The sequence below is a fragment of the Miniopterus schreibersii genome (genome assembly GCF_964146895.1).
Source record: "Miniopterus schreibersii genome assembly, chromosome: 14".
NCBI classification, from domain to species: domain Eukaryota; kingdom Metazoa; phylum Chordata; class Mammalia; order Chiroptera; family Miniopteridae; genus Miniopterus; species Miniopterus schreibersii.
In genome coordinates, this window is record NC_138114.1 from 33,863,572 (window position 1) to 33,889,141 (window position 25,570).

Here is a 25,570-nt window from a genome sequence, read left to right on the forward strand (position 1 = left end):
ATCTTTCCTCATTTTAGAAGTGAAAAGGGTGCAGCAGCGGGGCATTGAGAAAACACTAAGGGACACGAGAGCGAGCATTTACGGGGCGAGCGCGGAGGGAGTCGGGGCAAGTACAGCTCGCAGTGTAGACGGTTTCCGCGCGCCGACCCGAGGGCAGCTGGTCCTCCTGCGGCGCACGCTGCAGGCCCCGACGGGGCAAGACCGCAGAGGCGCGTTTCTAGTGGGCGCTCTTTCTGTAAAATGTCATCCACTTTGGCAGAAACACCCCTCAGTGGCCGCTGCCCTGGTGGGAGACGAGGCCTCGTGGGGAAACCTGCCCGACCGTCCGGGCCCACGCACGCCCCGCCCGAGCCCCTCCGCGCCTCCCGCCGCTCCCGGGCCTTACAGGTGCGTGGGTACCGCCCTCAGCTCCCCCCAGGCCGGCGCCCCCACGCGGTCACCGCGCTCGCTCATCTCATCACCCAGAGCGGCTGTTACCAGCCTGCACGTAGTAGGTGCTGAGTAAATGCTGTTTAATGAAACCGGGTGGAATTGAGTTTGTGTTCCAGTAACTGTGGATCTCAAAGCCTGCTTTTTTTAGTCTGTTTCCATTTTCTCTTCACACAGCTGATTCAGTAGTAGCACTTACCAGTTTTAAACTCGGACAGATTCTTGTTTGATTAAAAAACTTCCTATCATAGCCCTAGCCTGTTTCGCTCAGTGGTTAGAGCATAGCCTGTGGACTGAAGGGTCCCGGGTTCAATTCCGGCCAAGGGCACGTACTTCAGCTGCAGGCTCCATCCCCAGCCCTGGTTGGGGCCAACCAATCCATGTCTCTCTCTCCCCGCCCCCCCCTTCACTCTCTCTGAAAAGCAATGGAAAAATATCCTCCAGTGACGATTAAAAAAATAATTTCCTATCATAAACATTTAAATTGTGGCCAGCGCCACCATTTAACTAACAGTTATGTACAGGCCTGCCTAAGCGATGCTGCAGGCTGGGTTCCAGACCACTATGTAGTAGCAAGGAGTATCACAATAAAGCGAGTCGTTAGCTCTTTTGCTGGTGGAGGGTCTTGCCTACAACTTTAAAAAACACAACACCTGTGAAGCACACTAAAGCGAAGCGTGCCTGTAGTTATTTAACCTAACTAGTTCCCTCATCTGTATTTTTAGGGGTGAAGAGTGGAGGAAAATAATTTTTTGAAAACAAATTAAAAGCTAATGTCTCTTTTATTTTTATTTTTTAAAATTAAATATGTTTCTATTGATTTTTACAGAGAGAGGAAGGAAAAGGGATAGAGAGAAACATCCATGAGAGAGAAATATCACTGATCAGCTGCCTCCTGCACGCCCCCTACTGGGGATCAAGTCTGAAAGCCAGGCAAGTGCCCTGAAGGAATCAAACCCTGACCCTGGTTCATAGATTGATGCTCAACCACTGAGCAACGCTGGCGGGGCTTGCCTGCCCTTTAAACATAGTTTTAATAACACAGGATTTACTAAAATCTTTGCAGAATGTCCTCTGTTGCTTTCCTAATGAAAACATGATTGTCACATAGTACCATTTGCAGATTCCCACACAGCAGACTCTCTGAAGCACTTAGCATTCAACCACTCAATACTGTTTTTCAACCTGAGGGCCAGGAGGATGAAAAAGAGAGGGGATATTCTGCATCTGTCATCAACAGCCTCTGGAGGCAAAGGAATTGTCAGCCAAAGATTATTAACTTGAATTGCAACCTTAATAAATGGTGACTATTTCAGTATCACTAGTAGAAAATGTTCTATTAGGATGCTGGGCAACAGGGGGGGTGCTGGATAGGCCTTCAGTAGCAGTCCAAATCTGTGACCAAATCTGCCACCAATGTGGACAAATCTGCGACTTTACAACATCTTAAATGGTATACAATTACAGGTTCATAAAAGAAATAAAATGCACATTTATTCCTGCCATAAACATTTTTTGAGCAACTATCCTGTGCTCTGTGGAGAGTAAAGAGATGAATCTGCACAACTTACTAGACACGATTCCTTAATTTCCCCATCTATAAAGTGGGGCTGGGCCTCTGCTCCTCAGCACTATTGAAAGTAGGTTCCTGAGGAGAATACATGAACCAGCCCTTAGAAAGTGCTTACTCAGCAATCTCTGGTACCCAGGAAGTCCTCCCTAGTTAAATTTATTAAAATGCATCATAATTTGTTTTACAAAGGTTGCAAAGCACCTTTGTAAAAACGGTTTCTCATTTTGTATCACAACATCCATGCAAGAGTAAGGAAACTAACTCAAGGACAGAGTGATTTTGCCAGGGCCATGTGCTTGTTAAAAATGGAAGAACCAGAATTAAAAGCCAATTTTCAGAACTCCTAGTTTTACTCTTTCAAATATCTTGAGTTGAAATTAGAGGCATCTTTTCTAATTCTGAAGAAGTTCATGCTTTTCCAAAGGTTATTACAATTTCTGAACTATTAATCTTAAAATTAAGATGACACATTTGATTGGGGTTATATCTTTACAACTGAAACATGGTAAACCAGTCAAAACTCAACCAATTTACCAGTTCTGGGGTTTGTGTATGTGTGCACTACATAACAGGAGTGTGTCTAACTGCAAATGACAGAAAAACCAATTCGCATGGATTTAAACAAGATAGGAATTTGTCTCACAAAACAAGAAATCCAGAGCTAGGCAGCCCCAGCTGGTATATCAGTTCCACAATTTCAGAAGTGTCCCAGATTTATCTTTCCACTACACTGTCCTAAGTGTTTTGATATTTATCCTCATGCTTGCAGCCTCACAGGTACAAGATTGTAGCACCTCATTTCAGGCTGCACAAAGGTAACAAAAACCAGACCAATCACCTGGATGAGTGCAGCCCATCACTTGAAGCATCTTTGTAACTCTTCTTGGAAACTGCCTTCAGAGACCCAGACAAGCCACATCAAGAAAACATCTTATTTCAGTTATTCTGAGCTTATCAGGTGCCTCCTCAACGGCACACTCCAGATAACGCGCTATGCCTGCGGATTCAAGGAGTAATTAAACACAGCTCTTCCTCTCTAAGCCTTGACCTCTCGGGTTGTAACAAATAACTAAGATGGAATGTAATAGCTGCATAAATGTACGTGCAACATGCTCTGGCAGCAGAAAGAAAACACACACACACGCACACAATTGATTCTAATTAAGATAATGGTTTTTTTGTAAAGAATTCAAGTGAATGCTAAACTAGGGCTTTCAGAGTTTTGCTTTGAAAGATCACTGCAGCTTTCCAGAGGCCCCTTCCCATCCTCCAATGCCCACCCTGGAGTGCAAGGATATGAAGGAGGGGTGGGGTGGTGCACTGAGAGCAATATACTTAATAGGAAGTAGGAGAAAACATCAACAAGTTACTTATTTTTGGTATGTAACCCATGATTGTACTTGTTCAAAAATGGATTAGCTATTCTGATGCAGTAGCAGAAATTAAAATTTCTGACTTGCCTTGTTTTGCCAATATTTAAGCATTTTTTTTCTATTGAATGTGACTACATGTACAGACAGCCACACTTTTATTTAGTCTCGCACATGAAAAGAGGAAGCATAAGGCATGCAGTTCTCATCCAAACATTTAGATCACAAATTACTTAATCTAGCTGAAAACAATAGGAAAGGAATACTTTTCCCCGTGGTATTCTATCAACCTAGCTTGGCAGCACAAAATATCTTAAATTGTAGTTAAAATAAAAACTTCCGTTTATAAAATAGCATTTGAGTTATTGTTGTACCAAAAGATCAGCATACTGACCTGCTAAGTATGAAATAATTGTACGTTTCTCTGTATGGGATGAGTATTTCAGAGGTTTAAGAAAGAAGGAAATTCCTGGAAAAGAATTTTTTTTTAATTGTAAGGAGCATACTTCAAAGTAATGCATGTATACATAATTTCCCTCCAAGGCTAATTAGCAATGAAATACTTTTTGCTGACTGTATGGTAACTTACTTCAGACCTTTGCCAATTAACATTTAAATAGGTGGTGACAGCAACTATATTACAACTAGAAAGCCTTTTTTTTATAAATAAAAGTCAGAATTTATAAGGTAACCTTGAATACAAGTTATTATATTCATCAAATTGTTTGCTTCAGATCTGCTTGTTACAAATTCTGGGTTTCAAAAACAGGCAACCTCATCTCATGCTGCACTGTAACTGGTACTTAGCTATGCTAATAACTGAACTATGTCAAACAGGAGATAAACATCATCCTTCGGTTTGTTTCAGGGGTCTTTTGGGTTCTTATATTTGGGTGTGGGTACCCTTGATCTGAAAATTCACTCAACCTCGAATCAAATAACAAAGCCACAACCTAAAAACCTGAAGACTTGAATGTCTAGAAATTCTCTCTTTTTAATAGGGATGCGGCGCAATCTTCCTTCCCTTCCCTGCGACCAGCAGGTGTCTCCGCCCCTCCTACAGTCTGGGAGACGGGAAAGCAGGGGCGACGGGAAGGCAAAGGAAATGGGCGTGGGGGTGGGGGTGGGGGTGGTTTTAATTTCATGATTAAAAGCTTTCCCCTTCAGTTTTAAACTTCTTACCCATGTTAATGATCTGACATTAAGGATTACGCAGCAGAGTTTGGTCTGTCCATCTGTAACTTATAAAAGGAAAGAACACGGAAGGGATAGGAGGCAGCGAAGGGATGCGGGGAGCGCAAGCTGTGGGCGCGTGGGAAAGGAAGGGAGAGGCGGACTTGGCACCCCAAGGGCTTCGGGAAGGACGGGATGCGGGGCGGCGGGCGGCGGGCCCGCGGTGGGGAGGCGGAGCCCACGGCGTCTCACTGCCCCTGCCCCAGGCTTTCCCTTTGTGGCTGGGGCCCTCCGGGCACCTGGAAGGGGTCGGCCGACAGGGAAAGGAAAGGCTGCTCCTGAGGATGTGCGGGCTGGGACCCAGGCTCTCCTCGGGGGCGGGCACGCGCAGCGGCAGCCCGGTGGGCGCTGGGGAAGAAAAGGCCCCCAGCCCCGCGGCCCGCGCAGGGGTGGCTGCCACCTCGCCCCGCCCCGCCCCGCGGGCGCCCCGGGGCGCTCTCCGACCCGGTCGGAGTCTCGACCCTCCAGTATCGACCCTCCTCGCCGCCTCCCCACAGACCGCAAAGAACATGGCGGCCCGGCCCGGGCTGCGCGCCCCCGCCCCGGGCCCTCGGGGTGGGCGAGGGTGGCGAGGCCCGCGCCCCAGACCCCCGAGCGCCGAGCGCGGAGCCGCGGGGGCGGCGGGGGGCGAGCGGGCGGCAGCGGCGGGCGGCCGCGGCGGCTGCCGGGCGCGCGCGGAGGCGGCGGCGGGGCGGGGCGGCCGTGCTCGCGCGCGGGCCGGAGCGGCGGGGGCGGCGCGGCGGCTGCGGGTGGAAGCGGCGGCCCAGAGCCCTCTCGCGGTCGCGGCGGCAGCAGCGCCGGCCCCAGCCCCAGCCGCAGCCTGGCCGCCGCCGCCGCCTGGCGCTCCCGCCGCCCGGCCCGACATGAGTGAGGCGGCTCGGGTGCCCTCGCCCGCCGCGCCGCCGACGGTGGCAGTGGCGGTGGCGGCGGCCGCGGCCGCGCCCGAGGAGAGAAAAGGGAAGGAGCCGGAGCGCGAGAAGCTGCCGCCCATCGTGTCGGCGGGCGCCGGCGCGACTGCGGTATGTGCCGGGCGGGGGCCGCCGGCCGCCCCGACGGCGGGCTTCGGGAGGGCGGGCGGGGGGCGCCCAGGTCGCCCTTCCTGGGGCCGAAATGAGAGAGCTGTGCCTCGTGGGAAGCCGCGATCACTCGCCCGCTGCACCTTCCAGCCTCGGGAAACCGGGTGCCCGGGCCCGGGCTGCTCTCGGTTATCATCTGGTTCGGGGGGTGCATCTTCTCTCAGGAGATGACGGGCATCGCGGGGTCGGCATTGTCTGTGGGGTGCGGATAAGGTGCCTGGCAGGTGCGGGTGGGTCTCCGCCGAGCTGCCCGCCTGCCTGCCTTTGGGGAGCGGAGATCTTCCCTCCGCTTCGCTTCTCTTTCCTTCTCCTTCAGGTTGAACCGGCTCCGCGGCGAGTTTCCACTTAATTGTGACCTTCCCGCTGCTGTCAGGGTACTGGGAAGGTAGATGCCTCGGCGATGGTTTTATTTTTCATGTGGTACAGGCATGTGATGGAAGGTGGGGAGGCTTTAACCTTTTTATTTAAACTCAAGTTGTCCAAGCTTTGACAGGGATGATTTCCCAGCTGGATTTTCTTAAGGATTATTTGATGAGCGCTTTCAGGCTTCAAACTACATTTTGCCAGATGATGTAATCGCCCTCTTTTTAATGGTGGATATGACTGGTTACTTTGGAGCACACACACAAAATTAACCTCTTATTTTTGACATTTTTATTTGAAGTAATATTTAAATGCTTTCTGAGAGTTTGCTTCGGTACATTTCAAGACCATCACTTGTTATGAGCTGCCAGTGACAAAACAGTAAAAGTTTAGAGAGCATGATACATTTTCTTTATTCCTACTTGCAATTCATTTCTTAAAGCCTCCCTCGTAAGTGGCTAAAAACTTACCAAAATAACTCATTCTCCTTTAAAGTATTAGGAATAATGTTTTGATTTAGTAGATTTTTCAAAAATAAGGACTGTGATAACTGGAAGTTGTTAGAACGAGCACTTTATGTTAAATCAGTGCGGCACAGTGGACAGTAATAAAATGACATTTTAAAATATAGGTACAGTTGATGGGTAAATTGGAATATGATTAGGAATTACTTTGGGAAATGCTTTGAAGGAATGTGTCACCCATCTGCTGGCAAAAGCAGTCCCTTCTGTTAGTACCCCAGGCTTTTGGAGCTGATGTAGGGAGTTCTTAACTTGCAAATAGTGTTTCCACAGTAGCTCTTCTTAGTTGTTTAGAACAATGAATGCATGTGCTTTCAGAAACAGTTATATGAATGGGTTTAGGTCCTCAAGTGAGCACCCTACCAAAACATTTATATATCTCAGTGTAACTGAAAAATTGAAGGTTTAGAATAAAAACTTGGAGAAATTAATACAGTGTGGACATAGGTCTATAGACTGTTATTTGAAACCCTTGAGGCTTTGGAACTCAGAGTTTTTCAGATTTTAGAAAGGCAATTCAGTACAGATATGTAATATCCACAGTGGGGTCCTGGCTAGTTCTCTGTAATCAAGCATATTAATAGCTCTTCAGTGAAATATATGTGTTCACACTACATGAAATGAAGTCAGATTATAAATAGCTTAATATCAGTTCAGATCAGGTTGGATTGTCAAAGAGCTGAGTTAGGTCCATGTTCTGTCACCAAATGAGTTACAAAGCCTTTCAGTTTCAAGTGCTTACAGGATTTTGGAAGTGTGAATAAAGGATTATGGACTTGTAGTTCTAGTCAAACAGAAGGGTTCAAGAAGTTTTTTAAAATCTTGACTTAAGCCTTGAAAAGTTAAATTAGGAGAAAATGAGAATGAATTAGAAAAACTTGAGATTCTGAAGGCAATGTCGGGTGCCTTATAAGGTCTTCCAGGGATGGTAGCGTGTTTGTTGTTTTCTTCTCTTTTTTTAAAATGACATTCAGAATTTATGGCTCTCTGAATCAACAGGTTTGTTATTAGCACCAACGTTCTGAATTATAACAGGTGGGAAAAGGGCTTTTTCTCAGTTTTTGCAGCACATGTTAGAAGAGCAAGGGGAAGATGAAGAACTTTGATGATGATGATGATGATGATGATGATGATGATGATGATGATGAGTGTGTGTGTCAAAGAGAGATTTCTAGAGCTGGAATTCTGAGTTATAGCAGCGAAAAGCCTAAGTCAAGAAAATATGTGCTTGGTCCTCTGGAGGACAAGGGAGCCAGGAGAGCCGGGCTGATGACGGAGTTCACCAGTAGGTGAGGGGGGCCTTGGTGTGGGGTAAGGAGGGACAGCTAGTGTCAGTTTGGGTGTTTTCAGCCTTCACATGGATTAAATAGAGTTTCTGGAGGTTTGCTTAGGAATCTGATTGCCATTAGTAATTTTTTTCTTTGAGCCATGTTAGTGATTCTTCCTTTGTACCCCAAGTTAACAGCTGTATATAGATTGAGTTTATGACTCAAATAATATAGCCCTGCAGTACTGGCTTTTTTCCAGAAATTAATGTATCATGTTTTTATGAGAGTTTGGAAATAATTTAGAGGGATAGCTCCCTAAAATGAGTAGAAGGCCAGGTTATGATGACCCTAATTAAGCCTGAAGAGTTGGGACTATATCGTGGAAGATTAAACACAGGTGCAGGGGTGGGACTGACGGTGCTGGAAAGAGGAGATCTAAAGCGATTGATCCTAAGATCACCAAAGTGTGAAGGAAGTCCATTCTAGCCAGGAAGTACCTAACGCAATGATCTTAAATCTGATGGACCACAGAGTTACCTTGGTAGCATATTAAATTCCTAATTTACAGATCTAATTCTAGAGCACCATTTTTTCAACCTTTGATACACAATAGAATCACCTAGGGGAACTTTTAAAGCCATATTTGCCCAGGCCCAAATGCAAGCCAATTATGCCAATTTCTGGGCATAAGGCTCAGGCATTAAAAAAAAAAAAAATTCCCAGGTGTTGCTAAGATTGAAAATTGACACTCTATGTACTGAATTAGCAGCTCTATGGAATCTGTGTTTTAACCAGGCTGCCCCAAATCTACATAGTTTAGGGAGCAGCATTTAAAATGGACTAGTGAAAGGTATGGAGGCACGCAGAAATCAGGTGTGGTGGGGGAATGGAGAGAAACAGCAGTTAAAGCTTTTCTAGTTAGAGATGGCCGAGAGGTGGAGACAGAGCCCCCAGAGGACTGTCAGTGTTTGGGTCCGGCCTTGGCCTTTCGGCTGGAGAGAGATGATGCAAGTCCACAGAGTTGAGAATGCGGACTCTGAAGTAGTGCATGGGAATGAGGGTCAGATGATGTGAATATTGAATACCGCGGCTGACAGCTTAGAGTGGAGCAGAATATTGTAGATTAGTTGCTGATGTAATATAGAAGTTAAAAAAAATGGTGAACGGGAAGGAGAAAATGGTCAGAGGAAGAGCAAAAATAATAGTGACAGGTGAGGGTGAGTTTGTCTACTTCAACATTTACGTCAGGGAAATGAAAGCGAGGTTTCCCAAGGGATAGGGCAGCAAGGAATGAATGAAGCGGGGTTCAAGAACAAGCCCAGTTTTACTTAGGTCAGGAGGTTAAGGGAAATGGAGGAAACCTGCTTTGGATTTTAAAGGGAAGCTGGCCCACAATGAAGGCCAGGAGACGGGTCAAGTAGGTGGAAGGTGAGGGGAAGAGTTTGAGGGAAAGCTAAGGGGTATGGAGAGACTTTGAAAGGAAGTCGGTGTTATGAACAAGTCTGTGTATGTTGTGTCAGGTGTACATAGATGGGCTGTGGAGCCGCTGTGCCAAAATTTAACTACCAGTTATTGAATATCTATTATGCTTAGCTTCTGGGTAGATGTTACAGAAAACACAAAGATAAGGGACTTTTTGTTTTTGTTTTGTTTTTCAAAAAAGGTTCCAGCCTCAGGGTAGGTAGGGCTAACACAGGAAAACATCACAAAGCAAAGCAGTGTGTAAAAGCCACAATAAGCCATAGAAACGGTTCGCACTCTAGGAGATCAGAGAGAGGAAATCAATGCGTGTAGAACTGTGCAGAAAGGCCTTGAAATAAAGGTAGTTATTTAAGCTGGCTGACTTGGATGGGTGAAAGAAAGTGGAAAAAGAAATTAAGTGGGGAAAGCAACATGAACAAGGCATAAAGGGAAGAACTGGGGAGTGATAAAGCAGCCTAAAGGAAGCATGCTGGGAATGTGTGGGAGGTTAGTAGGACTGCATGGGGGCTGGACCAGATCACTAGGCAGAGAAATTTGGACATTTTTTTCCTGTGGTTAGTGGGAAGCCATTGGAGTTTCTTAAAGGAACAACGTAATGAAATCAGTGGTAGCGACTGGCGGTACTTAGACTTAGGAGGGAGGAGGAAGAGTGTAAAGGAAGGCGCTTTGTAGACCTTTCCTGAATTGATGGGTACATCCACTAGGATGGTGGCCCTGTGATAAAGTGTAGGGATGGAAGAATCCACTTGATGTGGAACCTAGCTAGATAGCAAGAATGAGAGAGAAGGAAGCTTAATAAAGAGAAAAGATTCTAGAGTTTCCAAATGAGTTATCTTAGAGAAAAATATTTATATAAAAAGGCAACCCAGCCAACACCACAACAAATAACATGAGTATGTGTAACCTTCCATAAACTATGCCCATCTAGGTGTCTGGGACAATCTCATATATGGAAAATCCGTTCCGAACAAGAGGTTAGACATGGCAAAGAATGAAAGTTATAGAGGAGAGGGTGTTTTAAGCAATTTAGTAAACCACAAGTATTACAAAAATATATATATATGTATATTTCCCTGTTTTTTCTGTTTTTCCCCCTAGTATTATAATGTGTGAAGGATCCCTTCTTGCATTGCAGAAATGTTAGACTCCTAAGCCTTATATGGATAACTAGTTGTTCCTAAGTTGGTATTTGTAACTTGGTGACATTTTGTAATTTGGGGAAGAATGAATGTAATAAATGACAGTGCCTCTTAATTCAGTTGGATTGAAATCAGTCTGAAGTTTGAGCCTAGTCGTTAAAGAAAGCTATATTTCAAATTATCCTGGTTTTGATCCAGATGTTTTTATTAAAGAAATTGGTTGAGGAATTGTGACTGCATCAAATCACACGTTGTAGGAGTACATTACCGCATATTGATAATCTGATGCAGTTTCTTCTTATGTTGTAAATTAAGTGAATAAGATCTCCCATGCCACCTTGCCTTCCTGATAAGTCCTGAAATTTCTGAGTTTCAGGACCAACATTTATTTTATATTAAGTCAGCTTAATTTTCAGTTATCTGTAAGATCAATTGTGATTTTTTTGGTGTCAAAATTTTGTTTCAGAATCCACATCCTTATTTCCTAGTTTCCTGTGAAAGATGTGGTTTATATCACCTAAAGAAAGCAGTTCCACTTGGGCTGGTTTGTTTTTTTTAGGAGGGAAGTTCTCACCTTGAAAGTAGCTAACTTTTCACATCTTACTAGAAGGATGTAGAACAAAGTTAGCACTTCTGATTTTATATCTCAGCATCCTAATAGGAAACTGTGAAAACACATACAAGAAAGAAAAAATAACTTGACCCAGTAACAGGGCCTAAAATTGTCTCCTTTATAGACTCTAAATACGGTACAGGTTTCTCATCTGATGTGGCCCCAACTGGTAGTTTAGGTCAGTTTATTTTAAAAGTTGGTAAAACAGAGTATCTTAAATGCTTTTTTATCTTAAAACATATAAATATATAATTTTTCACCAGTCTTTCACCAAGCTTTGCTCAGTATCTCAGGAAGCCATTCACTTTTTTTTTTTTTAATTGATTTTAGAGGGAGAGAGAGAGAGAAACATCGATTAGCTGTTCCACTAATTTATGCGTTCATTGGTTAATTCTTGTACATGCCTTGATCTGGAATTCAACCCACCCTCTCAACCTTGTCATATGGGGATGACACTCTAACCAACTGAGCTACCTGGCCAGGGCCTACTCTTTTATAAAGTAGTTTTTCTGTGCATATAGATAGTCCCTGGACTCATTGAAAGGGAAGCAATTAACCTATTGCTGAAATATTCATCTTTAGATTTGAAAAATAAATTTCAGTGAGGTGTGGCCAAAAGTGTTCCGATTGACATTGTCCCTATATATGTATCAGAAAGTATCAAAGCAGGAAACTCAGTTTTTATTCATCCAGACACCTTTTATTCTTTGTCTATAGAGTATTCTATATCATAGTTAAATTTCTTACCTTTACAGCAAATCCCTTCTTCCAAAACAATGCAGGGAAATTGTGAATCAGAATAATAATTGTTCTTTTTTCCTAAGAGTATACGTTGGGCCAGGCTTTGCTTGGAGAGTTGAGTCTATTATTTATTATGCCAGGGTTAAATATTTTGAGTTTTTTCCTCAGTGAATTCAAGTGTTTTTTCCCCCATGTTCCTTGTTTGTACCTATCTTCAATCTACAACAGCTGGTTGGGTATCCTGCTACTATCTATTCTTCAACACATCCAGCCCATATTTGTAGACTTGCCACATTCCAGGACTTCATCTGTAGTGCTCTCCTTCTGTGGGACTTACAGATAACACTTCCAAACTCCCAGGAAGTCACATGTAATACTCTAGTAGATACAATTCTTAGAAGACTTGTAAACTAATGTTCTCCAGCCTTTAATTTAGTCTGAAGTTTGATGTCCTATTAATACCCAATAACTTCTTGATTTGGTTCTCTAATTTTTAGTTAATCAGTTTACTGCTGCACAACATTCTGCCCTGTTTCTCCTCCTGAAAGTCTTAGGTTATGTGTAAGATTTCTCTTGTGCAAGCCAGTGTGGAGCAACTGCTATTGTGAAGGTTGCTTTTATTAATCTGTAGTGCACTGTCAGCCTATGAAACTATGCTTGATTAATTTCATGTCATCTCAAGTATAAAGTACCAAGAGCACAGTCACCTTACAAACAGGAGACTTACTGGACCAAGGATTTTATTTCATGTTGTTTAAGCTTTTTTGATTACAAGGAACAGAAAATCAGGCCATTTATGCACTCTTTCAGAAAAATGAGATTTAATGGAATGATGCATGTAGATTAGAACTAGAAAGCAAAACAAAAATGGGCTGGTCTCTGTGCCTCTTGCTATTCTCTCACTCTTGGTTGGTAATTTTTTTCCATGTTTCTCCATCTAAAATTTAGAAACACTTCCTCTAATTGACATCCTAGGAAGTAAAGTATCCTTTATGCCAGGCCACCTAGTACACGGCCTACAGATGGTACCTTTCAGTTGAGTGCCTTTCTGTTCCAATCCATGGCCATTCCTGCACAAATAGCAGGGATGCTATGGGGATAACATTGCAAGCACTGTATTTGGCAGCTGTGTATCTTCCCTCAAACCTTTATACCTTCCAGCCACTGACCTTTCTCCCCTTCCATAAATCTTCTGGGAAGAAGCTACATCATCTACTATAGAACAGATAGTTAAGTGGCTTTGCTGATTGAATCAGTTACTTGTTATTTTTTATTATTTGGAGATTCCACAGGTAAACTAATAAGCAATGCTCTTTGGGACCTCCTTTTATGAAGAAGGAGTAGAGGAAGGGGAAGAAAAATAAAACATTGAGTCTTTCCTAATTGCTAGGACATCATAGGTTTCCCTAAAGTACAATTAGTTTTTCTGCTTCTGTTTATTTCCTCTAATTAGGTAAGTTGCTTCTAATGCTGTTAAAGTTCATTCAGGATATAGCTATAGAAGTAAAAGAAGATAATGTCAGCCACAAAGATTGTTGCGAAAACAGGTGGTATGTGTAACACAGCAACAATACATGATGAACCCTTAATGTGTGATAGTTACACAATAAGACTGAGATTTACTTGTTTAAGAGTACAGATGTCAAGGTCATTCACACTAGACTCTGAATTCCCACTTACCAGCTCTGTGGGTTTGGCATGGTTCTTTAATTTCCTCATTGTTAAAATGGGTGTAAATACATATCTCACTACTAGGCATGTACCAAGTACTCAATAAATGACTTGTTTTAGTATGTTTTCATCACAGGAATAATCACCTATTGAGCACCCATTGTGTAATAGGTTCTGTACAAGATCCTAGAAGATATTGTCTATGATTCTGAAACTTCAGATTGATAACTAAAATCTATTAGAAGACTACTGTATTTCAAATAGGCAGTATATTTAACTTTTATAGGCTGGATCATGTAGGCTAATCCTCACACAGAAATATTAACTCAGATTTCACTGAGCCTGAATCTAGCCAAGAAGCAAACAAAAACAAGTAAAGCTAACAAAAAATAACAAATTCTCTGAACAGCCTAAGATGTCACACACACAAAAATTGCATATGGTATTTTCCTCATGGACATATTTCTCAAGTTCTTGTTTCATGTCCATCACATCTCTGTTGCTTGGCAGCTGTGACTTTAGGTGAGTCTCAGACAATTACAGTTTCCTCGTCTTGTAAAAAAGAGGAGTTAAATAACCAATTTCTAAAAATCTCTTAATTCTAGAAACTTTTTTTAATTCTCTGTGTATAGTATTTGAAATTTATTCTTTCTGGTTCTTTTTTATACTAATCTCTTTTTTTAAAAGAAAAACAATAAATTTACTTTAAAGTACAGGATCTATGTACAAGATTCACTGGATGTCAAGCCCTGGAATGAATAAGGAATTTCTAGTCCAGCATGAAGGACCAGTATGAGAACAGTGATAACTTCAGTGTGATCATTTAAGTAAATTACAAGCATAAATAAGAGTGGTTGAGCTCAGCCAGGCGTGGCTCAGTGGTTGGGCATTGACCTAGGATCCAGGCAATCAGGGTTCGATTCCTGGTCATGGCCCATGCCCGGGTTGCAGGCTCGATCCCCAGTTGGGGGCATGCAGGAGGCAGCCGATCATTGACTCTCTCATCATTGATGTTTCTATCTCTCTCTCTCACTCTCCTTTCCTCTCTCTGAAATCAATAAAGATATATTAAAAAAAAAAAAGAGTGGTTGATTTTTTTTGTGGAAATAGCGACCACTAGAAAAAGCTTGCAGAGAAGTTATGATAGAATAGCTCCTGCTGTATTTACAAAGTAGCCCCCAAATTCATGTTTGAAAACGTTAAATATTTATTGTTAATGGTATAATCTAACATTGGTCAGAGTGTCTCTGCTCCACGTAGTCACTCAGAGACCCAAGCCAATGGATGCTCTAATATCTCAACTTGTATCCTCCACAATTGTCATAGTGGAGGAAGAGAGAGAGGAGCTTTGCCTACCTTTATGCCTTAAATGCAGTAGTACTTCCTGGTCCCCAAAAGTCATTTCTACTCGTGCCCTATTAGAATTAACCAGATTTCTCTACCTGTCTGTAAGAGAGTGGGAAATGTGGGAAAGTGACATTTTGTGAGGGTAAATGTTTTTGCTACATGGCACATGAACTGATTCTAAAAAGGTAAATGGAAATCAAGCTGGTGAATGGGGAAGGAGGAGATGAAAAACTGTCTCCTATGAAACCAAAGAAACTACACTAACAGTAAAGAAGTGGATGTTAAGAGGTTAACTACTGTTTTCTGTTAGCATCTGGAAGTTAGAATATACTGTACTCTGGAAAGAGCTGAGAATATGCCCTGAGGTAGCTCTATAGCTGAATATTGCAGTGGTCATATAATATGATTTTATTTATAATTATATACAGATTAATTATACCTTATGAATTTTAAAGTTATTTTGTGGAAAGTATGTTAATGAATAAATTCTATGCTATAGGAAGATTGATTTGTTACCTGTACCTAAGGATGCCTAAGTGCTTAGCACTATTTTTTTTAAATTCTAGTCCACCCAAAGTACAATCACAGTGCTTAGAAAGAAATGAACTCTAAAGGGTTTATCTTTTTACTTGAACTTTTAAAATTGCATCAAAAGACAAGAAAACCTTCAATGAATTGACCTGTGAAGTATCACATGCATGTTAATATTGATAATATTTGTGGAGGTCAGAAAAACAGTATTATCTAAATACAAAGCTAAAATAGCATTTAACATGAAAGGAGTGTGTACTTTGTACAGAGAGCTCTGCTAATTATTTTATAAGCATTATCTCAGTTAAACCTCACAGTAACCCTGTGAGGAAAGTACTATTATTATCCCCATTTCCAAACTGTATTAATTTGTAAGCAGTTAGATGATAATGACTATTTTCATTTTATACCTAAAACAATTTAATCCTAGCAAAAGTACGTCAATGTTATATACATGTTTTATCTATCATCAGATTAAAATCTCTATTATAAATGTTTATGATTTCTGCAATAAAATAATTTAAATATAGCTAGTAGGAATTATGCTGCAATGTTACCTTTTCTGTTTTTAGGGTTTGGACAGAGGATCCAAAGGCCAAATTTCCCCTTTCAGCAGTTCTATTTCAACTGTCAGCCAGAAGAAAGAAGCAGCTGAAAACATAAGTTCACCTACACACCTTGCTTTCCCTAACATCAAGAATGGTAAAGTAAACAAACAAATGATGTAATTATAATTCTTCAAAGTATGCATATAATCTGTATATCTTGGCTGAAAGTATACTTTCAAACTATTGAAAAAGTAGAGTTTAATTATCCAGCATTGTTCTGGTAGGTCTAGTAAGTTAATACAATGAGAAAAAGAAATAAACCATGTAAATATTTACAGAAAGGAGCAAAATCATTATTTTTAAGTGATTGTTATGTAGAGTAAGAGAGTGAAATACAAAGCTTATGAATAATACAAAAGTTTGGTTAGGAAGCCAGACACAATGCAAATATATAAAAACTCAATAGATTTCCTTTATTTGAGCAGTAACCAATTAGAAGACTTGACGTAAAATATATTAAATACTTAGAAATAAACCTAAAAGAAAGAAAAACCTATATGAGGAAAACTATAAAGCTTTATCAAAAGACTAACAGATGGTGTGAATGGAAAAACTTAACATAAATATTATAGTGATGTCACGTATACCCAGTTTGCTCTCTATGTTTAATAAATTTTTCAATAGTTTTTTTGGGGAAACTTTAAGAAAATTATGCTCAATTTGATCTAAGAATAAATGTCTGGGAGGATGTAAGAAAAAAATTAGGGAGCTCATTCCTCCAAAGTACCATATAGTATTATAGAGCTGTACTGGTGATAACATTACCAGCAAGGTAGCTAAATAGCTGGAAATAGATCAGTAAAGAATATTGTGCACAAACGGTATTAAATTTTTTTAAAAAAACGAAATTAGGCCTACTGGATAAGCTGTTGAAAGTAATAACTTTAGATTTTTAAAACAACTATAAAAGTACTAGAAGAAAACATGGAAAATTGTTTTCATAATAAACTTCGTAAGTTTCAAAAATCATAAGTTTCAAAACTTCTATAGGAATTTTAAAAGTCATAAAGTTTAAGCATCTCAGTCAGTGAAAAACATATCCTTGACTCATAAAGAACATGAACAGATGTGTGAAGTGAACATTCCATTGGAAAAAAAGGCAAAGGGAGTGAACAGACCAAACAAAGCAGGAAATATGAACAATTAATACCCAGGTGAAAGGATGCTCAGTCTCACCAGTATTTAAAGAAGTACAAACTAAAACAAGGAGTTCACATTTCCCAACTCATTTGCAGAGAATGAAAGGATTTAGATCCGCACAACTATCTAAAGAGTGTGAAAATTGGCACTTTTATGACTTGGAGGGCTTGAAAATTGATAAAACCTTTCTAGAGGGCAAATTATGGACATATACTCAAATTTTTAAATAGTCATAAAGTCACTGACTCAGTAATTCCATTTCTAGGAATTTATTTTAAGGAAATAACAGGTACAAAAAATATAGAAAGGCTACATTATTTATAATAGTTATATTTAAAGCAATCTAAGTGAATGGGTTAACTAAATTATGGTAATCCAAATTGTAAATACTATGCCTCTATCAAGAAAAATGTGATATGTATCTAAAGTATTCAAGGAGAAATGCCCACAACACACTGTAAAATGAAAAATGCAAGTTAGACACTAATTGGTGGAATATGATTACAATTTTTTTCTTTTTTCTCTTTTTTCAAGTGTAAGCGAACCTTTTTTACTTTTTTGAGTATATAGAAAGGTAAAAGAAACCATTTTATTAATGGCTTCCTCAGGAAAGTAGGACTGGATGTATTTTATTAGTATATTCTGTTTCTATATACAATTCTATATTGTTTTATCACAGGAAATGTACATTACTTGCATAATTTTAAGTGTCCCTTGCTCTGTAACAAGGCAACACAAATCTGCAAAGGTTTAAATGTTCCTCACACCCAAACAGAACAAAGCAAACCTGGAAGTGTTTAAGGACATAGTTTCTGGTAAACTGACTGTGGCCATAAACTGCACATGGCATCAGTTATTTCTGCACAGGTGTTCTGTTACACTCCAAGTCAGTGCTGGACCTATTCAACACGCTTTCAGGTTAGTACTTCCATTACCTCATTTATCACCTTCACCTTTGATAACGTCTTTACTTACACACACATACAGGCACACTTCTTCCATCACCTCAGTCCTCAACGAGGCACTAGTGCCCTTAGGCCACAGTCCCCCAAACCACAACAAAACAAAACAAACCTACAACTGTGATACCATTAGAGAAATAAATTTAAAGAATGAGCCTGAGGTAGAAATTACTTCCCCATTTTAAGGGTAAGGAAATTAAAGGCACAGAGAGTTTTAAGTGACTGGCCCTGTATGAATTTACAAAGCTAATGAGTGGCAGAGGAAAAGGGAATGAGAACAGAAGGCCTGCTGGATAATGCCAGCGGTAAAGGAGAGCTGGTGAGAGAAAGCGAAGTGAGCCCTGAAGGAGAGAAGAGAACCAGGTTGTTCTGTGACTTGGAAATCCAGGGAAACGAAAATTTCAAGAGGAGGATTTGGTCAAGAGTGTCATTCCTAAGAGGACAGGATGAGTAAGCACTGAGACAAAGACAAGGATCTGTGAGTTAATGCGTTCATTCGTGACTTAAGAGAACAGCTGAGTAGGGTGGTATGAGAATTCAGCTTGCAGGAAGTTAGGGGTAGGTTAGCGGGGCGGATGTAGGGACAATGCAGGCTGCTTCTGGAGTGGCTTGAGCTGAAAAGAAGAGAATGGTGGAACCTTGCAGAGTAGTATCATCAAGGGAGAAGATCTAACACAGAGGGAGAGATTAAAGCTGCAGCAGGAACACAATAATAAAATGAACAGATAGAGAAGTGGTGTGAAGATGAGGCCAGGGAAGAATACACGCATCGGGCTGAGATGTTGGCTCCAGTAAGGAGAGAAGGGCACTTCATACTCAGACTGTGGAGCAGAGGGAGGAGTAGGAGTTGGAGGCAGGAAACTCACTGCTTCTGGCCTTGAAAATTCAGTAGTCTCCTTGGAGGGTGTATTAGTTTCCTAGGGCCGCCATAACAAGGTACCACAAACGTGTGGCTTGAAACAACAGAACTTTATTGTCTCCTGGTTCTGGAAGCTGGAAATCTGAAACCAGGTGTTGGCAGGATTAGTTCTTCTTGAACGTTCTGAGGGAGAATCTGTTCCATGCCCCTCTCCCAGCTTCTGCTGGCTGCCAGCAATCCTTGGTATCCCTTGGCTTTTAGATGCCTCACTCTGATCTCTGCCTCTGTCTTCACAAGGCATTCACTCTCCCCTGTATGTCTTACTGTGTCCAAAATTCCTTCTTCTTATAAGAACACCAGTCATTGGATTAGGGCTTACCCGAACCCAGTACAACCTCATCTTAAGTTAGTTATGTCTACAAAGACCCTATTTCCTAATAAGGTCACATTCATGAGTCCTGGAGTTTAGGACTTCAGTATATCTTTTTGGCAGACACAGCTCAGCCCACAGCAGATGGTGAGTAGCCTTAAGAGCATTGAAATGTCTGCTATGAATGATGATAAGGAGTCAGAAGGGATGCAGTCATAACCTTCATTTGGACTGTTTGTTCAGAGTCTTTAGCCTTCGATTCCACACTGAATCCTATAATATATTCTGTCTGTACCAGTATCTTGATCTTGGAACCCATAACTTGTCTTCCTCCTCCTTGGTGGATGTACTAACTCTCAAAATGGTCCACTTACTTGAGCTCCCACCACGTGTCTGCTTCCCTCTCATCTGTGCCAGTCTTGTGGAGTCCAGACTCAGCCCCAACTGAAACTGGAGTATTTGTATACACCAGTCTAGAGGAATAGACCTCTTAGCAGACTTCCTTTCCCTTACTGGACCTCCTAGTGCTCACTTCTAGCTCTTCTGTCTGGATGCCACCTGAATTCAGGTGTGACATGGAGTTTATATGTCAGGGCTGCTGCAGAAAGAATTCTTTTAATGAATCGGAATTAGACTGTCTTCCAAATATAAGCATGTTTATAATTCCTTGCTCTTCTGGGAAGCCTTTCTTACTTGCCAATAAGATTTTGTCAACGACGCATCATTCTTGGCAGTTGGTACGGTTTTTCCTCCCTCTTCTCTGATAGCAGGACCTATGCCGGGTATTCTCTAACAGCTTGTCTCCCCGTCTGATCTTCACGTGGTATTAGAGAAGCTGCGAAAGCCTGGCGTGGGCTTGCCTAGCAGCTGAGGGATGCCTTCCCCCCCTGTGGAGCACGTGACTTGGTATGCCTGGGGAGTTGGCTGTCCTTTTTAAGATCCATGCAGTGTAGGAGTTTTACCTACTATAGCAGCTGCCGGGATGATGCATCTTCAGAGAAGCAATATACATGATAATGATAAGTAATGGGGGCGGGGGTAGCACTACATTCTTACTCTTTTGTATCCTCCTTTCTAAAGTTATTATGCCCCTTTCAGACTTATTTAAAACTTCTTTACACAGCACAGACCACCTTTAAAAGAAATGAAGCAATCTCTCCCCAAACCTTTTAAAATATCTTTGCACTCCTGGTAATTCAGTAGAGAGTAGACATGAACTCTGACAGTCACCCCAGGGGCCCTGTTCCTCTCCCAGCTTAGTCCATTTTCATGAGTTTGCTCTAGAAGAGCCCTGCCGTGACACGAAGAATGGTGCAGTTTTCACACCCCCGGGACATGCATCCCGTGACCTCTGCCACTCTGGAATAGCCAAGGGAGAACAGAGTGGTCTTTGGCTCAAATAGTGATTGGATCTGTGTATGTGGGCCTGGGATCTGTTCGCAGGTGAAGTACCACAGAGTTTTCAGTTTCTCCATGAGCAACTTAAGGGGCAGATGGGGAAACAAGCTGTTAGAAGAAACCCAGCACAGGACTTGCCATCTAGGGAGAGAAAAGGACTTGCAGTAGTTGGCTTTCAGATTCCTGTCCAAGGCCTCAAATGACCCCATCTCCAGGTTTCTTTGGAGAATGCGCTGATTTTGGACTAAATCTCTTAAGATCCTTCCCTAGATCAGAGTGAGTACCTTGCACTTGGCTTTGCTTAGCCATGCCTATGGGAGAGGTGTATCTATCAAGAACTTAGAATACTTTGTTGTTTACGTATTAGTTGTTTACTTATCTGTCTCTTTACTGGTCTGTAAGCTCCCTAAGCTTTTCTTTAGGAGAGGGAAAGGGCTACCCTTTTTATTTTTTATAAAAATTAACGTTAATTTTTTAATAGGAAACACATTTATGTGTTTCAAAAATCAAAACTATAAAAATAAGTATGTTTCAGATGTCTCACTTTCACCCCTTCCCTGTTGTCTTTTGTATTGTTTTTTTAATGCAAATGAAAACATATAAATGTACATTCTCATTTTTCACCTTTTCTTAAAGGAAAGGTCACATACACATTGTCCAGCACCTTGTTTTTTTAGTTACTATATTCTGGATATCTTTCCATATCAGTACATATCGAGCTTCCTGATTCTTTTTTACAATCATACTGCATTATATTGGACATATTATAATTTATTTAATAAGATACTATTAAAAGAAATGAGTTGTGCCTGACCGGCATGGCTCAGGGATTGAGCATGGCCCAGGAGATCGTGGTTCGATTCCCAGTCAGAGCACATGCCCAGGTTGCGGGCTCCATCCCCAGTAGGGGTCGTGCAGGAGGCAGCTGATCAATGATTCTCATCATGGATGTTTCTCTCCCTCTCCCTTCCTCTCTCTGAAACCAATAAAGACTTGTTGTTCTTTTTAATTTAAAAAAAAAAGTTGTGTTCATTCTTTTGCTATTGTAAACAATGCCACAATGAATGACGCTATACATAAGTCATTTTGTTTATATATAGGTGTATCTATAGGATATTCCTAGAAGTGGGGTTGTTGGGTCCAAGAGTAAATGCATTTACAGTCTACTTGAGTGTTGAATTCATTTGTTTATCTCCAGGATCCAGCTCCCATGATACATGGAATCTGATTTACTCAGTGAGGAAATATATAGGAGACACTTTTTCTGGGTTTCTGGCCAGTTTGCCCTGTTGGAATGTCAAACCCATCTCAAAGCTATAATAAACTCTCAAAGTTATGCCCAGTTTAAGGTATCTATTCCATTAGAGATAACCTTCTATGAAAAGGACTTTGAATATTTTTATAACTAGACTCGTACAAGAACATTTCACCTATGCTTTTGTTGTGGCTTTACACACACACACATCATTTAGCTTAGTAAAAAGTACATCTCTAAAAACCAATGAATGTACTGCTTTATTTGGCTCTGATGGCTAACGTCCTATGAGTCAGAGTTTTGTCCCCCTCTTCCTTCCTTTCTCCTACCTCAATTTTATTTTTCTTTCCAAATGTTCAGAAAAGTCATCCTATAGAGTGATTTAAACACCACCTGTTATGACTAATCCACTCTGGTCTCTCCCTGCTTCAACTCCCTGCCACTACTGAAGTAGTCAAAAGCAGTACCAAAGTACTGAACCAACTATTCCCAGGAACCGTCATTGTGACCTGAGACAAACTTAGCTCTCATGAGCCTTCATTTACTCATTTACAAAAGAGAAAGTGGGGCTCTGGCCAGTGTTGCTCAGTGGTTAGAACATCAGCCCTTGCACTGAAGGGTCATGATTTGGATTCCAGGTCAAGGGCACGTACCTGGGTTGCAGGTTTGCTCCCTGCCCTGGTCAGGCATGTGTGGGAGGCAACCAGTCGATGTGTCTCACATCGGTTTTTCTCTCTCTCCCTCTCTCCCTCCCCCCCCTCCTTCCCTCCCTTCTACTCTCTGAAAAGCAACGGAGAAAATATCCTCTAGTGAGGATTAAGAAAAAAAAAAAGATGCAGGCTGAAGTTGCTGCTCTTGGCAAACTATTTTTACCTGGAAGACTGACAATAAAAATTCTAAACTTGTGCTGCAAAGGATACTGTTAAGAAAGTGAAGACATCCCAAAGAATGGGAGAAAATTTGTAGAAATCACGAATTTGAAAAGGGACTGGTATCTAGAATATATAAAAATTTGTTACAACTCAATAACATAAAGGCAGATACCTAATTGAAAAATGGACGAAGGGTCTGGAATAGACATTTTCCAAAGACATACAAATGACCAGTAAGCACCTCCAACATTAGCCATCAGGGAAATGCAAATCAAAACCTCAGTGAGATACCACTTCACTCTCACTAGGATGGCCATAATAAAAAAATGAATTATAACAAATGGTGAGTCTGAAGAAACTGGAGCTCTAGTACACTGCTGTTGGGAAGGTGAAATGGTGTAGCCCCTTTAGAGATGGTCTGGCCCTTCCTCAAATGTTAAGCATAAAGTTTTCATATAACCCAGCAATTCTACCCCCAGGTATATACCCAAGAGAAATGAAAACATATGTCTACACAAAACTTGTACATGAATGTTCATAGCTGCATTATTCATAATAGCCAAAAAGTGGAGCAAACTAAATGTTCACCAACTGATGAATGGATAGATAAAATGTATGTTCATATAATAAGCCCTATCTATTCTGTCCTTAAATAGCTGTAGAGATGGAAGTTAGAAATGATTAAACCAGTGGTTTTCAAACCTATTTTTGTTATTTTCATAGGAAAACACGTTTTTAAAAGCAAAAATTTTCTTAGAGCATCATTACATTAAGCAGAGAAAAGCTGAGCTGCCCTGAGTGAACACGTCCGTACCGCACAGCACCACTTCTAAGGTGGTCCTTGAAGTTCTCTGGAACTTTGGGAAGCACTGATTTAGGCCATCTCTTTCATTTTATAAGGTCAAAACCAAGGCCTAAGGACTTTCAATGATTTGTCTAAGATTATGAAAGTTAGTAACTGTCCGGCAGTAGGACCTAGTCCTTACTCCCAAGGCTGGTGCTCTTTTTAATTACTTATTATTTATTTAATTACAAATTACTTGAGATGAGACTGAGGGTATAGCATTTTGCAAATGTGTCACCAGCAGCAGCAAACCTTTTATATCAGCGTTTCCTCTCCAGCAGTAGGAGGATAAGGAACCCAGGCCCAGGTTCCTCCTACTGAACATCCAGCCTCCACGGAGAGTCCTGTTTACCTCTGACGCTGCTGTTGCCATCTGTGCTGGCTGGCCAGAAACAGCCTTCCATCTTCTAATCATGTGGCCAATTTCAAATGTCCATCTTTGTTTTGGTGGCTACAGTTATGGAAAGCTACATATTACTAGATTTCAACCAGAGTCAGCCCATTATAGTGCCTTGAAAACACTGAGCTGGCAAAATTTGCCTGGTAATCTCACACCCTTATATAGTTGTATTATGATCTTTACATTTTTTAATATATACTGCCAGCCCCCACCATAATTCTGACTCTTCTTGCAGTGGCTTCAAGTGTTTTACTTAATGTTTCTAAGCAACCAACTAAAATTGGCAACACTATTAAAAGAAAGGGGAAATGATTACTGCTTATCCTTTTAGCACAGAGCGTTCTCAAGTATTTGCTGAATGAAAACCCAAATGACAGGCTTTCACTGATAAATGTATTTTGGCCTTTTTCAGTGTATTACAATATTCTACAGTGCAGAAAAAGCTGCATATGATAGAACAAAGACTTTTGTGTTCTATTTATAATATCAGTTTGAGATTTAATTAATCTCTCATCACCACAGTTACTGATTTTCTCTTTTGAATTAGATTTTAATGACCATCTGGGAGAACACGCTGAAAGCCTGTCTCAGGAAACAATGCCTTGATATTCAGGAACATTAGAGCAGCTGTGAGCTGTTATTCCTCCTTTCTTAATAGCTGAATGTCACATCCTGTAGTTTGGCTCATTCACTAATGTAAGCAAAGGAGGCTGCTTTTATTTCTGACTCAATTTCCATTAACATAGTACGCTAACATTTTACATTACTCTTCAGTCCAAGTTACCTGCTGAACTAAAAATAAATCCCATCTGGGCCTCTGGTTCTAACCTCGTCCTGTAGTCCTTCCTCTTGGCCTTAGCATTACTGGTTCTCCTATATAAGAATCTCACCACTCTCAGGCTTTGCCAAAATCCAGTTCTCTTCCTAATTAAACTGCACTCTTCCACCTCAGCATGGTATTAATAAGAATGAGTGGGTATGAAAATGTGTATGTATGCTCTGTGAATGAATAGGTTAATTTATATTTGAATGAGTCTGTTTGTATCTAATTGTGGGTGCTTATAGCCAGGTTGGGAAAAGTGTATGTGGGAAGGGATTGGAAAGGATAAGTCTGGAGAAGAGGAAGAGAAACTACAGAGGAGCCTCAAAAGATAATAGTAGCAAAAGTGGTTGATGTTGGAGAGTGGAGACTATTTATCTATTTTTTTCCCATTTATAAAGATATCTAATTTTACTTGCTGAATTTCTGTCCAATTTGTGCTTGAAGTACAAATTACTAGAAATTGAGTATCTCCATATTTAATAAAGGGTATATATAAAGACCAATTATAGAGCTGAATGAAAGAAATTTAATTATGTTTTATATTGTCAGCATCATTGCTTTCCTAAAGCTGATGAACAGTGTTTCTCAGTGTGTGATCCTCAGACCAGCAGTATCAGCAGCATCTGAGAACATGTTGGAAATGCAAATTCTGGGGCCCCAACGTAGATCTACTGAATCACAA

At 41.1% G+C, this 25,570-nt stretch overlaps 1 protein-coding gene across 1 annotated transcript in view; it reads left to right on the top strand.

The window, feature by feature from the left end:
- The first annotated feature begins 5,387 nt into the window (after positions 1 to 5,387).
- Positions 5,388 to 25,570, top strand: part of HECTD2 (HECT domain E3 ubiquitin protein ligase 2) — a 55,077-nt gene continuing 34,894 nt past the window's right edge. Inside the window, exons 1-2 of the mRNA XM_081158390.1 lie at positions 5,388 to 5,624; positions 15,930 to 16,059. Coding sequence (XP_081014516.1) covers positions 5,469 to 5,624; positions 15,930 to 16,059 — 286 coding nt within the window. The 5' untranslated portion in view covers positions 5,388 to 5,468. The remainder of the gene's footprint in view (positions 5,625 to 15,929; positions 16,060 to 25,570) is intronic.